At 32.7% G+C, this 14,934-nt stretch overlaps 1 protein-coding gene across 5 annotated transcripts in view; it reads left to right on the top strand.

The window, feature by feature from the left end:
• The window catches only part of LOC148611566 (signal transducer and activator of transcription 5B-like), a 79,358-nt gene that overhangs the window by 163 nt on the left and 64,261 nt on the right, over positions 1 to 14,934 (top strand). The window contains exon 2 of one of the 5 annotated variants that reach the window (XM_088592231.1): positions 635 to 772. The exons of 1 other annotated variant lie outside the window; for it this stretch is intronic. In XM_088592231.1, coding sequence (XP_088448357.1) covers positions 671 to 772 — 102 coding nt within the window. In that variant the 5' untranslated portion in view covers positions 635 to 670. Of the gene's footprint in view, positions 1 to 60; positions 773 to 10,231; positions 10,341 to 14,934 lie in introns of those variants that run through there. 3 more of the 5 variants (XM_088592228.1, XM_088592229.1, XM_088592233.1) reach the window with 3 other exon arrangements.

Below are 14,934 nucleotides of genomic sequence, written 5' to 3'. Positions count from 1 at the left end.
CAATACTTCCAGTCATAAACAAGACTAAAAGGTACCGTTATGTCGGAACACTGCTGGAGTGCTGCCATTCAATATTGCAGAAGTGTGATATTTAGGGCTTCAGTAGTCATGAAACTGACCATGTGGTTTAAAATAAATCAAAATCATACAAATATACATAGTTCATAAATGACACATTTCCTACTTAACATCAGGGCACCAACAGGAAGCATTTTTAAGTGCTTTGTTATTATCATTTGGGAAATGACCCTTTTCCCTTTGTCTTAAAATTTCCTTACATGATGTAAGTACCGATATATCTGATGTGCTGGATATCTGTTTGTGATAATTTTTTCAATGACTGAATAGATATCTTGTTACATGGTCCCTCAGTGTGTCCCACATAGTATTACTATCTGAGCACACATATTTAAAAAAAAAACAGGTAGAGTTCGTCATTCCAGGAAAACCATTTGAAACAGCACACTATAAGATTTAAATGTTTATGTCGATATTTACAAATGAAAGAGGACCTGGATCTGTCTTAATTTTTGTTAAAACATACTGAACAATTTAAAAAATACTAAGACGCAAGTTAGTGAGTTCAAATGAAATTTTAATCAGTGGAATAATGGAATGTGATATTGTGCCTAAGATTGAAAGTCAGACCAGCCTTGAGTATGATGCTACCATGGACTTTGGGCACTATAAAACATTAGAAGAAGTTGGGTCATACAGACACTATCATTCAACTGTAGTAAACCCTGATGTAGTTCCAGCAACAGAGAGAAAGGTGAACAATCAATTTATTTCCCATTTTTTATTTGCTTTCATGTTCATGTTTCACTTACAGGAAATGAGAACAGAAGGGTTTTTATGTAGATAAGCTGAAAACAGTCCAAAAAAAATTAAAGCTTGAACATTACAACCTGAAGTTTATCAAGTGTACATTTAACAAGGATGGTTTCCTCTCTTGGAGGACTACCACTCCTTAATCTCAGTTGTACAGCCTTTTCTTGCAATGCCAAGGGTCCTAGGTTTTGATTTTTGGCTGGTATTGGTGTCTTTTTGTCAAGTACATATGTATAATCTATATCTGGCTCTGTTGTTTCACCAGTTTATATTCCCCAATGCACGTTTTTGCAATTAAGAATATCAATCCAATATCACATCCTAACACTCTTAAAAATGTATTTTATTATATACATGTAGATACTTTATCGTAGCGATATATTTTCATGTTGATTTCTTGCTAGTGAAGTCAGCTTATATAATATGCTCACAAATAAGTTGGTAAACAGTATTTAAGTTTTTTTTCCTTTTATACCAGTATATGAGATTTATTGAATGTACAAGTATTTGTACATTATAATGCAAGTCTTTAAAAGGACATTACATTTTGTTTATTCTTAACTAATTTTTCTCATAGATGACCTTCTATGAACAAACTTCAGAATTTCAATATAAAAAACGTAGGTTGCTGAACTTATTCAGGAGATAATTGAGGCCAAAGTATATACATTTTTACAGTATTTTATATAAATTCTGTTGGGAATTTTCACTATTTTGCAAACTGCTAAAAACTGGTATATAAAATTTCTTTAAAATTTGCAAGAAGAACTTATTACATGTACCTGACATTTTTTCAACTTTCAAAAGGAAAATTGGGAGTAACCAAACACTTTTTTTTGTAATATTAAAAAAAAATGAAGTTCCCATTATATTTCTACAGGTATAAATATAGTAAATATTTATGACATCACAAGGACCGCCCCTTTTGGGGAGAAAAATCTGTCATGAAGAGAAGGCCAGTGGCCATGGGATTGAATAATATTTTTTCAATTTAATGTATTTTGAAAGAAATTTCATTTTTGCACTTCAGAATATGCCAGTTCTTTATTTTGCTGTTCATTTTTTTTTCACAGGACTTTAAACAATGGTGGGGAGGGGGGGGGGGCTAGGGTAAAAAATTTAGCACATTTTCAAATTGTATGTCAAGAAGCCATGGAAAAAGTGCAGCATGTCCTTATGTTTAGAAAGTTGCAAAAGATAAACAGCTCATGAACCTTAAAGAGTGATACATAAAACTGCTTGATTTTTAATAAGTTTATTCACAAGGGGCATCACTTAAAATATGGGTTTGCATTGGAAGTAATGGGATTTTTTTTTACTGAATTTATTCCTACAGAACAGTTTCCAGCCAATTATTTCCCCTTTGAAAAAATTTACCTCCAATTACCTCCCCTTGAAAGAAACTTTTTACAATTTTAACATACAAATTTTAATGACAAAGATTCTTTTAAAATAATTTAAACATTTTTTTACATCAAAACAAACACAATTAGTTAATTGAAAATATAATGTCTGTATGATTTTGCCAGATGACATAAAAGAATGCTCTGTGTAATACTTAGGTACATATAATCTACCTTAAGTGGAGGAGGTTATACATGTAAGTACACCCACATGTATAATCTAGCTGAGTCATGCTTACTAACAACACAGTGGTTTAGCAGAACTTCCCAGAATTAAAGGTTGAGGACTAGTTGAAGACTAAACTGAAGATGTACAAAAGCATTTATATGATAATAATATACATGTAGGACCTAGATACATGTACATGTAACTGTAATCTGTAAGGTCCTTTTGTATGATAGAATAGGCCATGCACCTTGGACCTTCTCTTGTTTGAACTGCATTATATTTTATGTTGTTTTTCCTGTATCTATTACATAATATTTGTTCCAAATGATTCAGCCTACACTTCTGTCATGGTTTGTAAACTGTTAAGACAAGTCTGACTGCCCTATTTTTTGTTTATTTTATTATTTTTTTGTTTATTTATTTTTTTTTTTTATAATTTTAAGTAAATTATTGAACTTTGTTTTAACTTGATCCTATGAGACTGTAAAAAGGATGTGGAAATTGAACTTAATACATTTATTTATATTGATACCCCCATCCCCCTATAATGATTATGGATATATTCCTCACTCCAATCCTTTTTTATTAAAAGAGGGTAAGACTTTTAACTTGAAGCTTAAGAATAACATTTTGATTTTTTAGAAGATATTTTTTGTTGTTGTTCTGTCTACTCAAATGTATACTATTGCTGTATTTTCAGACAATGAACTTTGATATATACACCTGTTCTGAAGGAGGAAGGTGTACTGTTTTACCTTGTCTGTTTGTCAACTCTTTTTAAGAGTTTTCTCTGTAACTTCTTGTCACAGTAACTTGCTATTTTGACACAAGTTTTATATTTGTCTGCCAAATTATGGGCTTTGATTTCCTGCTTTGTAGACAGTAAAATTTGACATCAGTTTATATTGTGACCAGATATCAGAGTTTGGGTGGAGAGATACTTGTAGTATAAGTCATTACTTATACAATAGTTGCTTATGTAGAGGCATTATCATGATAATTGTATTAAATCCATAGGACAGTGATATTGCTTGAAACACTGATAAAACCATGAGCCTCATACAAGGGCATTGTCAATGTTGAAGGTAATATTACTTCCCAAGGGTAGTCAATTTATCAATAATACCTATATATAAGCAACTACAAAATGTTTTATGTTTATTTCATTGAAGAATCTCAAGAGGGCATTATAATGTGATAATGACCTGGGTATTATTACATGATAATGCCCACCTGACATTTTAATGCACATTAATAAATACCCCATTTAAATTGTAAGAATAGCTTATTCTTCTGTGATATGAAATAAAATGGTTTTATTTGACACATCATAGGGCAGCCAATGAGTCAAAATAAGACAACTTGTTGGAATACACTACAATTATGCGGCTGTTTGAAATACTCATGTGTCAAATTCTATCAAAATCTGGAATACTCTGGTAACTGATTGTACTGAAGTCACATAGACTTAGGTATATGTAAATTAGTACATGTACATTATATCCGATTGTACAGGAGTCTGGAAGAACTCAGGTAATAGATTGTACAGGAGTCAGGAAATACTCAGGTAACGGATTATGCAAGGTATTAGTTTGTACAGTACAGGTAGTCAAAAATCTCATGTGTCAGATTGTATAGGATTCTGGACTAACCAGGGTACAGTGATTTTCCAATCTTTACTTTGTGTCTTAAATTGGGTCTCTTTCCAAATATGGTCCATTTTTTTCCAAATTTCTCTGTCCACACTACCATATAAAATTTTGTCATCCAGAGATCACTACATTGACACAAGTACTATGGAAGATGTAATCAAGGCTATTAATTAAAAAAATAGTGTTGTTTAAACACTGTATAAAAATCCTTGCCCTCATATATTTGTTTATTTCACTAAGTCCTAATTTTCAAGAGTTTTTACCATTTGGATTGTTTCCCTTCCTCAAAACAGTAGGAAAATCACTGGGGTATTATATTGTACTATGGTCTTGAATATTCTGGAGTCAAGATTGTACAGCTGTTAGATTGTACATAAGTGTGGAAAACATATGTTTCAGATTGTATAGTAGTCTTCAGTCTTCTAAATTGAACACGAGCCTGACAGCTATGGCTGGTAAAAAATGTTTGCGTACTTGCAGAATTTGGCTAACATGCCAATGATTACTAAGCAAGTTCATTTTAAAATTTTGTACCCAGGCTTGTTGTCAGAAATTTATATGACAAAGACTGGAATACTCAGCTGTCAGATTGTACAGGAATCTGGAATACTCAAGTGTTAGATTACACTGGAGTCTGGAGTAGTCAAGTGTCAAATTATAAAACTCTGGAATACCTAGGTGTCAGATTACACTGGTGTCTGGAATACTCAAGTGTCAGATTGTATAGGAGTCTGGAAATTTCAAGTATCAGGTTGTACAGATCCAAAATACTCAAGTTTCAGATTGTACAAGAGTCTGGATTTCTAAAATGTCTCATTGTATTGTAGCTTGGAATACTTGGATGTCAGATTGTACAGTAGTCTGGATTACTCAAGTGTCAGGTTACCCAGGAGTCTAAAATACTCAGGTGTCAGATTGTACAGGAGTGGTATGTACAAGAGTCTGGAATACCTAGGTGTCAGATTATCTAGGAGTCTGGAATACCTGGGTGTCAGATTATCTAGGAGTCTTCAATACCTAGGTGTCAGATTATCTAGAAGTCTTGAATACCTAGGTGTTGGATTGTTCAAGAGTCTGGAATACCTAGGTGTCAGATTATCTAGGAGTCTTGAATACCTAGGTGTCAGATTATCTAGGAGTCTTGAATACCTAGGTGTTAGATTGTTCAGGAGTCTGGAATACCTAAGTGTCAGATTATCTAGGAGTCTGGAATACCTAGGTGTCAGATTGTTCAGGATTCTGGAATACCTAGGTGTCAGATTATCTAGGAGTCTTGAATATCTAGGTGTTAGATTGTTCAAGAGTCTGGAATACCTAGGTGTCAGATTATCTAGGAGTCTTGAATACCTAGGTGTCAGATTATCTAGGAGTCTTGAATACCTAGGTATTAGATTGTTCAGGAGTCTGGGAATACCTAAGTGTCAGATTATCTAGGAGTCTGGAATACCTAGGTGTTAGATTGTTCAGGAGACTGGAATACCTAGGTGTCAGATTGTTCAGGAGTCTGGAATACCTAGGTGTCAGATTATCTAGGAGTCTTGAATACCTAGGTGTTAGATTGTTCAGGAGTCTGGAATACCTAGGTGTCAGATTGTTCAGGATTCTGGAATACCTAGGTGTCAGATTATCTAGGAGTCTTGAATATCTAGGTGTTAGATTGTTCAAGAGTCTGGAATACCTAGGTGTCAGATTATCTAGGAGTCTTGAATACCTAGGTGTCAGATTATCTAGGAGTCTTGAATACCTAGGTATTAGATTGTTCAGGAGTCTGGGAATACCTAAGTGTCAGATTATCTAGGAGTCTGGAATACCTAGGTGTTAGATTGTTCAGGAGACTGGAATACCTAGGTGTCAGATTGTTCAGGAGTCTGGAATACCTAGGTGTCAGATTATCTAGGAGTCTTGAATACCTAGGTGTTAGATTGTTCAGGAGTCTGGAATACCTAGGTGTCAGATTGTTCAGGATTCTGGAATACCTAGGTGTCAGATTATCTAGGAGTCTTGAATATCTAGGTGTTAGATTGTTCAGGAGTCTGGAATACCTAGGTGACAGATTATCTAGGAGTCTTGAATACCTAGGTGTTTGATTATTCAGGAGTCTTGAATACCTAGGTGTCAGATTGTTCAGGAGTCTGGAATACCTAGGTGTCAGATTATTTAGGAGTCTTGAATACCTAGGTGTTCGATTATTCAGGAGTCTTGAATACCTAGGTGTTAGATTATTCAGGAGTCTTGAATACCTACGTGTTAGATTGTTCAGGAATCTGGAATACCTAGGTGACAGATTATCTAGGAGTCTTGAATATCTAGGTGTAGATTTTTCAGGAGGCTGGAATACCTAGGTGTCAGATTATCTAGGAGTCTGGAATACCTAGGTGTTAGATTGTTCAGGAGTCTGGAATACCTAAGTGTCAGATTATCTAGGAGTCTGGAATACCTAGGTGTTAGATTGTTCAGGAGACTGGAATACCTAAGTCAGATTGTTCAGGAGTCTGGAATACCTAGGTGTCAGATTATATAGGAGTCTTGAATACCTAGGTGTTAGATTGTTCAGGAGTCTGGAATACCTAGGTGTCAGATTGTTCAGGATTCTGGAATACCTAGGTGTCAGATTATCTAGGAGTCTTGAATATCTAGGTGTTAGATTGTTCAGGAGTCTGGAATACCTAGGTGACAGATTATCTAGGAGTCTTGAATACCTAGGTGTTAGATTATTCAGGAGTCTTGAATACCTAGGTATTAGATTGTTCAGGAGTCTTGAATACCTAGGTGTCAGATTATTCAGGAGTCTGGAATACCTAGGTATTAGATTGTTTAGGAGTCTTGAATACCTAGGTGTTAGATTGTTCAGGAGTCTGGAATACCTAGGTGACAGATTATCTAGGAGTCTTGAATACCTAGGTGTTGGATTTTTCAGGAGTCTGGAATACCTAGGTGTCAGATTATCTAGGAGTCTTGAATACTGGATTGTTTGATTACACAGGTTTTACTGTATCTATCGACCTTGTATCCTTGGTGACATGTTCATGTACTTGTACCTATCACTGCATGATCTCAAACTGGAAGGAAAAAAGTGGTGTTATCATAACATGATAGATGTTGATCAACTAGTTCACATGTACAGTGGAACCTTTCTGAACTGAACCCTGAATATTTTGAATACTTGTCTAAACCAGACACTTTCCAATGATCCTTTATATCAATTTAAATGTTTTTTTCACTTTGTAAAGTGAACAATTGTCTCAATCGAACCAATTTTAAGTAAAAAAGGAGTTTGATTTAGACAGGTTTCAATGTATCATACATGTCTTGAATTGTAAATAATTGAAAAACACTAATTGCCTTACTTTTGTTAATTTATAATACATGTTTTGGTTTGAATTTAATGTCTGTTTTCAACATGAATTTAATGAATATTTTCAATTGTTATTAACAATCTCTTACCTGCCTGAATGACAACATTATGATATTGCACAACAATGACCTGCATTACTTTGGAAAGCAGTTAAAATTCATCATATTTGGTTAGCTTTTCATTCATCAGTTGATTGCTTATTTATAGCCAGGCCATTGATCCAAAATTGACAGATTTTCTAGAGTACTGACAAAGTGATTTCTCTTGTAAATTTAAATGCACGGTGATTGGATGGAAATTTTAAGAATGGACCATTTTTAATAATCTTAAAAAATTCAATGGGCTGTTTTTTTTTACATAGTGATAATTGGTGCATACCCATGATGGCCTCTATAATTTCAATCACTGAATGTAGTGATTCATTCACTATGAGTGTGGGGAATACCCCTTAAGCCTCCCTTGGTTGGTATTGGCTTAAAGTGCCAGGCAAATAGAGGTCCTAGGCTAATCCTTTACTTTAAATTGTTGTGAAAATTTGAGTACAACATTCTTTTCATACCAAAGTAGCTTTTATCTTTAAGCATTTGTTGGAATGGTAGTGTGCAGTATTACCAAGAGCAGCACAGACTATACCAAAGCGTACATGAGCATTTTTAAATGTGAAAATAATTGAATTTACTGTCAAACCTTAGTATCTTAGCAACCACCTTTGTTCAGCAATAACCTGTCTTAGCAACCACTTTTGTTCAGCAAGAACATGTCTTAGTAACCACCTATGTTCAGCAATCACATGTCTTAGTAACTACCTATGTTCAGCAATAACCTGTCTTAGTAACTACCTATGTTCAGCAATAACCTGTCTTAGTAACCACCTTTGTTAAGCAATAACCTGTCTTAGTAACCACCTTTGTTAAGCAATAACCTGTCTTAGTAACCACCTATGTTCAGCAATAACCTGTCTTAGTAACCACCTTTGTTAAGCAATAACCTGTCTTAGTAACCACCTATGTTCAGCAATAACCTGTCTTAGTAACCACCTATTTTCAGCAATAACCTGTCTTAGTAACCACCTTTGTTAAGCAATAACCTGTCTTAAAAAGCTATGATTTAAATATCCATATGTATATTTATTATATAAAATCAACCTGTTTATAACTGCCTCCTGTCTTATGAGACCATGATCTTGCTCTCCCTTGAAGGGTCACTTAAAGGGATTGTTAATTTGCAAAATGAAGGAATTTGTCTTTTGAATGGCTAAGTTTTTGATTTTGATGTTTTCCTGTTACTAGTCACAACATCACAGTCCTCAGGCCATTATACCACTGTCATGGCACTGTGCTTTGTAGTCCTTGATTTTTTTAAATGTGCTATTTGAATGAAATAGTAGTTGGGATACACTTTGGGTACCGTGCTATAGTTTTTGTAGAAAGGCCTACAGACTGTTATTTGCCACTCCTATTTGAAGTAATTGACAACTTTGTTGTTTTTTCCATTGTTCTTATTGCATAATATTTTTAATTTCAAACTATTGCAATCAAACTGAAAAACATTGTCATTATCTAAAGACAAGGCTACCTCAAATTGTGAAGTTACCAATAAACAAAATTAAGTCAGTTTTGAAAGTCTCGAGAAACTTCACATCTCACGTTATCAAGCTCACAGTAGTATTTTCTGTCTGGGCCATAAAACTGACATTCTTCTTTATTTCATGTGGAGAACAGTTGGTGAAAAACATATTTTCAGTCATTTAGGTCAAATATCCCTAATACTTCAAAGCCTTGTCAAACATTGATGAAATGGAGTTGGAGGAAATCTGTGATAAAAATGCATTGCATTAAAGTGTCACATATTATTCTTACAAACAGAAAGTACAAATCTTAAAGGCAGTTCAATATTCAGCCTTTATACATTTGTGGAGTCCTCTATTTACTTAATAATTTAAATCAAATAGATAAGAAATATAAGGCTGAACCTAGAAGAAGAAGTCTCTTTGAAATATAATAACCAGATACAAGTAGTATATGGATAAGACAGTCAACAATTTTGTTGACTCGTAGGTCAGTAGGTTCTTGCTCAAATTAAAAATTAAGAAGTGTAAAAATCACTTTTTTTGTATTTGTGGACTGAGAAGTATTGTATGTAATGAAAAAAGTATTAAGAAAATTGATATGATGGTTGCAGGTATACCAGGAATACTAATTTTTAAACTGAAATTGAACCACATCTCAAAAATGCCAGCAATATCCCTTTTTCATATTCCCGACTTTCACGTTTGACTTCAATTTAAAAAAAAATAAGCTAAAGGGAAGTAACTTTCTAACCAGACAGACCGGTTTACTTTCCCATTGGAGCTATGGAAAGCAGTAGACTTCAAATTTAACTAGTTGAATGATTTATTGGGGTTGCAGTAAGTACTTGGATACCTTTAATTTACTTAGGTACTTTAAAACCAAAGTGAAAATAGTTCGTTTCTTAGAAAACTTTTACGGTTCTTCCTTTCCCTGGTGAGACTGTTGTATGTTGTCCCTTCAAGAACTTGTTAAAATGACTTACATAACAAATGTGTAGAAGGATTATTGTACTTTACCTGTACCATATTTCATGGTTCATGTTTTGTTTTGTTTCTTGAATTATTGTCTGGAAACCTTATAATCACTAATCCCCAGATCTATTGAGCAGGAGTTGTATTAATATTAAAAATCTTTAACATTTTGACATTGTAATAGAATGACAGTTAACATCACTGTAATACATTACACCATTATTAATACACGTTTAAGTAATTTTAGTTCGATTAGAATGATTTGTAAAAAACACATTTCCTTCCTGTCTCGTTTAGTTATCTCTTGTTACGCATTATCATAACAATGTTTATCCAACAAAGTACAAATGGAAATGGATATCAGTTTTATAATGCTTATTCTTGCCATGTAAGTTTTATATTTGCAAAACAAATACTTTCTGCAAATATGGATTAATTGTTAGGTTCATGTATGCACAAGTTTACAATGCATTTTTTGGTATAGCTTGTTTTTATTTGATTAAAACTACATGTATATATTTCACACTACATGTATTTTTACAATGTTTACTGAACATAAATCAATTGTGCACATATTACTTTTTTGTTGTGAAACTTAGTCATTTGGGTGTAAAACATGCATTCATTCTCAATAAAGTGTTTGTTTTTTTTTAATATGTTTTTAGATTTAATTGAATGCACAATACTGTAAATTTTACAGTAGCAAGTTTTTTTTTTTATTATGCAGTACATTTTGTGCATTCTTTTCAATAAAATTGCACCTAAATGTATTTAGAAAGCATTCATGTTTAAACTTCAAATTAAAATTCAACAAACAAAATTTTATGTGTATGGTGTCACCATAGACATGTAATTAAGTTAATGTTAGGTCTCTGATGTTACCTTCCCATCCAGAGAAATATGCCTTAAAATTTTGTTGCTGTTAACATTTTGATTTAAAAATCAAGACAGCATTTGTAGAAACTTTCAGTATTTTAGTTTTGATGGCATGATTTTGTAAAAAAAATACCTATATACCTACAGGTATATACCATACCATACCATACCTACTCTATGGTAAAATGTATCAAATATGCAACATGTAACACTGATTTATTTAAAGTTAGACTAATTGTATACAATTGATAATTGTTCATGCGATGATAATGTTCCTCTTTTCACTCTTTGAAAGCTAATTACATTTACCAGTATGCATTATAATGTAGTGTGGGTAAGTTTGAACTATTTAACTGTATCTTAGTCTCATATGTAGTAAAATCTACTGAGACATTCTGTTCATATGTCTAACAGAAACACAATATTCCACGGCAGATCAGAGAATCACTTAAAGGAGGGCTCCATGGATTATATACATTTTGAAAATGTGCACCCCTATTTCGGAGAAATTTGATTAATTTTTTTTCTAATTTTTAGCAAGTTGAACGTAGCCTTTTTGTCACCTTATGTTGTGAAGATACCTACATGTTCTTGGTGTAAAGTATTGTACCTATATTATTTGAAATTTGTACAGTGAGTACATTGATATTGATCCTACTAAATTTTATTGATTTTTCCTACAATTTTTAGCTAGTTGAACTTTTTTGTCACTTAATATTGTAAAGGGTATTTACTTTATGTAATCTGTAAATCATAAGTATTGAACCAATATTATTCAAACTTTGCATATAGCTTAGATATGAAGATGGGCACTTCATATTATTGAGAAATTTGAATAATGTTTCCAATATTTTTAGCATGTTGGACTCCGCCACTTTTTCAGTAGTATATGCATCATTAGGACATTACACATGGAAATTTGTAACCTTCACTGTAGTTTTTTAAAATTTTCTTAGCTTTTAAATCCAGTTGTTGTCGTTGTTTTTCATTTTGTGTTTTTACCATTAAGATCAGGTTGATTTTCTCTTTAATGAATAGTTTTGTTTCTTTTGTTTTGGGACTTTTTACAGCTTGCTTTTTGGTATGGGTTTTGCCCATCATTGAAGACGGTAGGGTGACCTGTACAAGTTATATTGTTTGTTACTTGGTTTATGGCGACAATCATACCACACCTCCTATTTTTATATAATGAAGACACAAGTATATGACTATGATGTAGGTCCAGATATGTATTGTTTATGTTACAAAATCACACTGTTACACTTATTAAATTTTTCACTGTTTAGATATAGATAAAATGCACAAGTTGCACAAAGTTTCATATGAATTTACCATTTTTTAAATAATTTTTTGGGATTGGGTGCATACAAAACACTGTTTCCTATTGCTACTTGATTTAATCTTCAGAAATTACATGTATGTGCAAAAAATGTACATGTATTAGTTATTACAAAAATGTATATGGTGGTTAAAATAGGTAATCTTGACAGAAGAGTAAACTAACATTGATTTTAATATTACATGTACATGTATATTTCTTTTGGGGTCAGATATCATTTTGCTTAGCTCATTTAGTTTCTACCTTGACAGGGGCTTGTTTATTTTAGCTATTGTGTACCACTACAAGGCCATGCATCCACTGACATTGGCCTTGATAAGTTCCTGTTTTCTCTTTCTACTAGGGAATGCACAAACTAGCACTGAAACTGATTTATTTGCAGTCACGAAAAATACAAACAACATTTAAAACATATCTTCCTTTGTTTTGCTTTGCATTTTGATAAAAATTTCAGATATTCTTGTTCTTCTTTTTAAATTAATTTAACAAGTACGTGTATATTTACATTTGTTAATATGTGATCAAAGTATTCTTGTACATGTTCTACATGTATTATGGTGACATGACTGTTTCTTAAGACTATATATTATATGTATTTTTCCAGTGCTGCTTGTTCTTTTATTTCAAAAATGTATGTGACTTTGATATGTACATGAAAGGTTGAGATAAATGGGAATATCTCATTGAAATTGGTTTCCCTGAATTAAATGAAAGAGTAATCAAGGGAATTTAGATTCTAGTGAAAATCAAGATAATGTAATCCAGGGACAAAGACCAGACAAGCAAAAAAAAACACTCACACAACAAAGAACATAAAATAGTACATACAAAGGAACAAAATTAAACTAGGAGCATGGACCAGATGCACCGGTAGGGTAAGCATCCTCTGCTTTTCTAGAAAATTGGTATTTGACTACATGGTAAACTTTTACTTGCTAAACAAAGGCATTAAACCTAAAGATAAGGTAAATTGGACCTATTGCACAATGTGGTCATGATTCATGGGCAAATAGCTGATTTTCGTAAATATGGCAAACTCAGAAAGTACTGTTAAATAATTTTTTGCACATTGAATACAAAGGCTGTTGTAGTTGTTGGATCATATCTTATTTAAAATGATATGGCCTAAATTGTAAAGAACATGACAAAAATCATGAATATTTTGGTTTTCATGGAAAAATATGTTTTTTGCAATCAGAATAAACAAATAAGAAATCAGTATCATAAAAATATATCATTCTAGCTGCCCCCTAAAAATTGACTGATTGCTCCATTTATTACTTATTTTTAAAAAAAAATTGAGTTTGCTTGTTTTGTTTTTAATAAATTGAATCAAACTGTAGAATTACAGGTTGATAAAGAGTAATCAAGGGAACCAAGATTCTAGCAGAAATAAAAAAAAAATGCAATCCAAGGACAAAAGTCAGGCATGGAAAACAGACACACACAACATAAACATAAAATAACCAAAACAATAAGTACAAAACAACAAAAGTAAATGAGCAACTCAGACTCCACTAAAAACTGGGTGCATTGACCAGGTGCACTGGTAGGGTAAGCATCCACTGCTTTTCTGGATGTATTACTGTAGATCCCAAATGTTGAGGAATGATATGATTTTTTTCCTGTATTAAATCTGCATTCTATATTGTAACTTGAACTTGAGATTTTTTTGAATGTTTCAATGACCTATTGTTTCCTGTTTTATTGTGTGCATTCAAAGTCAATTATTTTTAGTTTCATATCTTAAAAAAAATGACTGTCATTGAAGACCTGTTGAAGTTAAATTATTCGCTGCTTGGCATTTGGTGGATGACTATATCATTGGCAATCATACCTCATTACCTACTGTTATAAAACAGATGTCTTATTTATAATACACTGTATTGAATTACGGTTTATGTACACAAAAATTGTTTTCTGATGAAAGATGTATATCCGTCTGTGTAGAAATGTCACACCACAACTTGTTTTTTTTTTTCTAGTTTATGTGACCACCTTTTAAGATAGACGTATCGTGGTGTAGAAATATCCATCTGTATCTCTATCTTAACTTCTTAGAACTTCCAGTCCAAACTAGTTCAAACTTGAAACTATTGTTTATTATGATGGTCTTAAGATCACAATTTAAAATAAAAGATTGTGTCCACATGCCACATCTTATCTCAAAAGCATCTTCAAAAGTTTTTATTATGATTTTTGTTGTTGTTTCAGTTATTTAGTTTGCTTCCAGGTTGGTACAAATATATCATGTTCTCATGGTGCAGCTGTCTAATTTTATTATGAACTCTTTCTGTGGTCAAAGTATGGAACTCACCCTAGTTACTCCATAGTTTTTCAGTTTGGTGCCTATTCATTTTTTGGCAGGACTTGTTCTGATATACATGTACCAGCTTCTGTTCTGATATACATGTACCAGCTTCTGTTCCTTCAAACAATAAACCAAATACACCAATTTTTCATGGAACTTTGTTGAATTATACTTTCTGTTGATGTGAGCCCTTTCAGTTTTCATACAATTCTATTTTTATGTTTTGGGGTATAGGACTACATCCATTAAAATTTTGTGGATTTTCTGGTTTTTGTGGAATTTTGGAACTTTTTTCTATACTTTGAAAAAAATCCTGTTTTTTTCCAGGTAGGTTTTGTTCGCTACGCTGCCCTACTGTCTGTCAGTCCGTTATATGTATTGCTCAGTAATTCACAAATGCCTTGAGTACTGTATTTCTTCATTGGAGGTAGATTCCTTTTGTTTTTTTCATTATTT

Source organism: Perna viridis, chromosome 7 (assembly GCF_037379345.1).
Source record: "Perna viridis isolate PV_CMFRI_1.1 ecotype Kerala chromosome 7, ASM3737934v1, whole genome shotgun sequence".
NCBI lineage: Eukaryota > Metazoa > Mollusca > Bivalvia > Mytilida > Mytilidae > Perna > Perna viridis.
The sequence above is the reverse complement of the archived record's forward strand: the minus strand, read 5'-3'. Positions and strand labels throughout refer to the sequence as shown.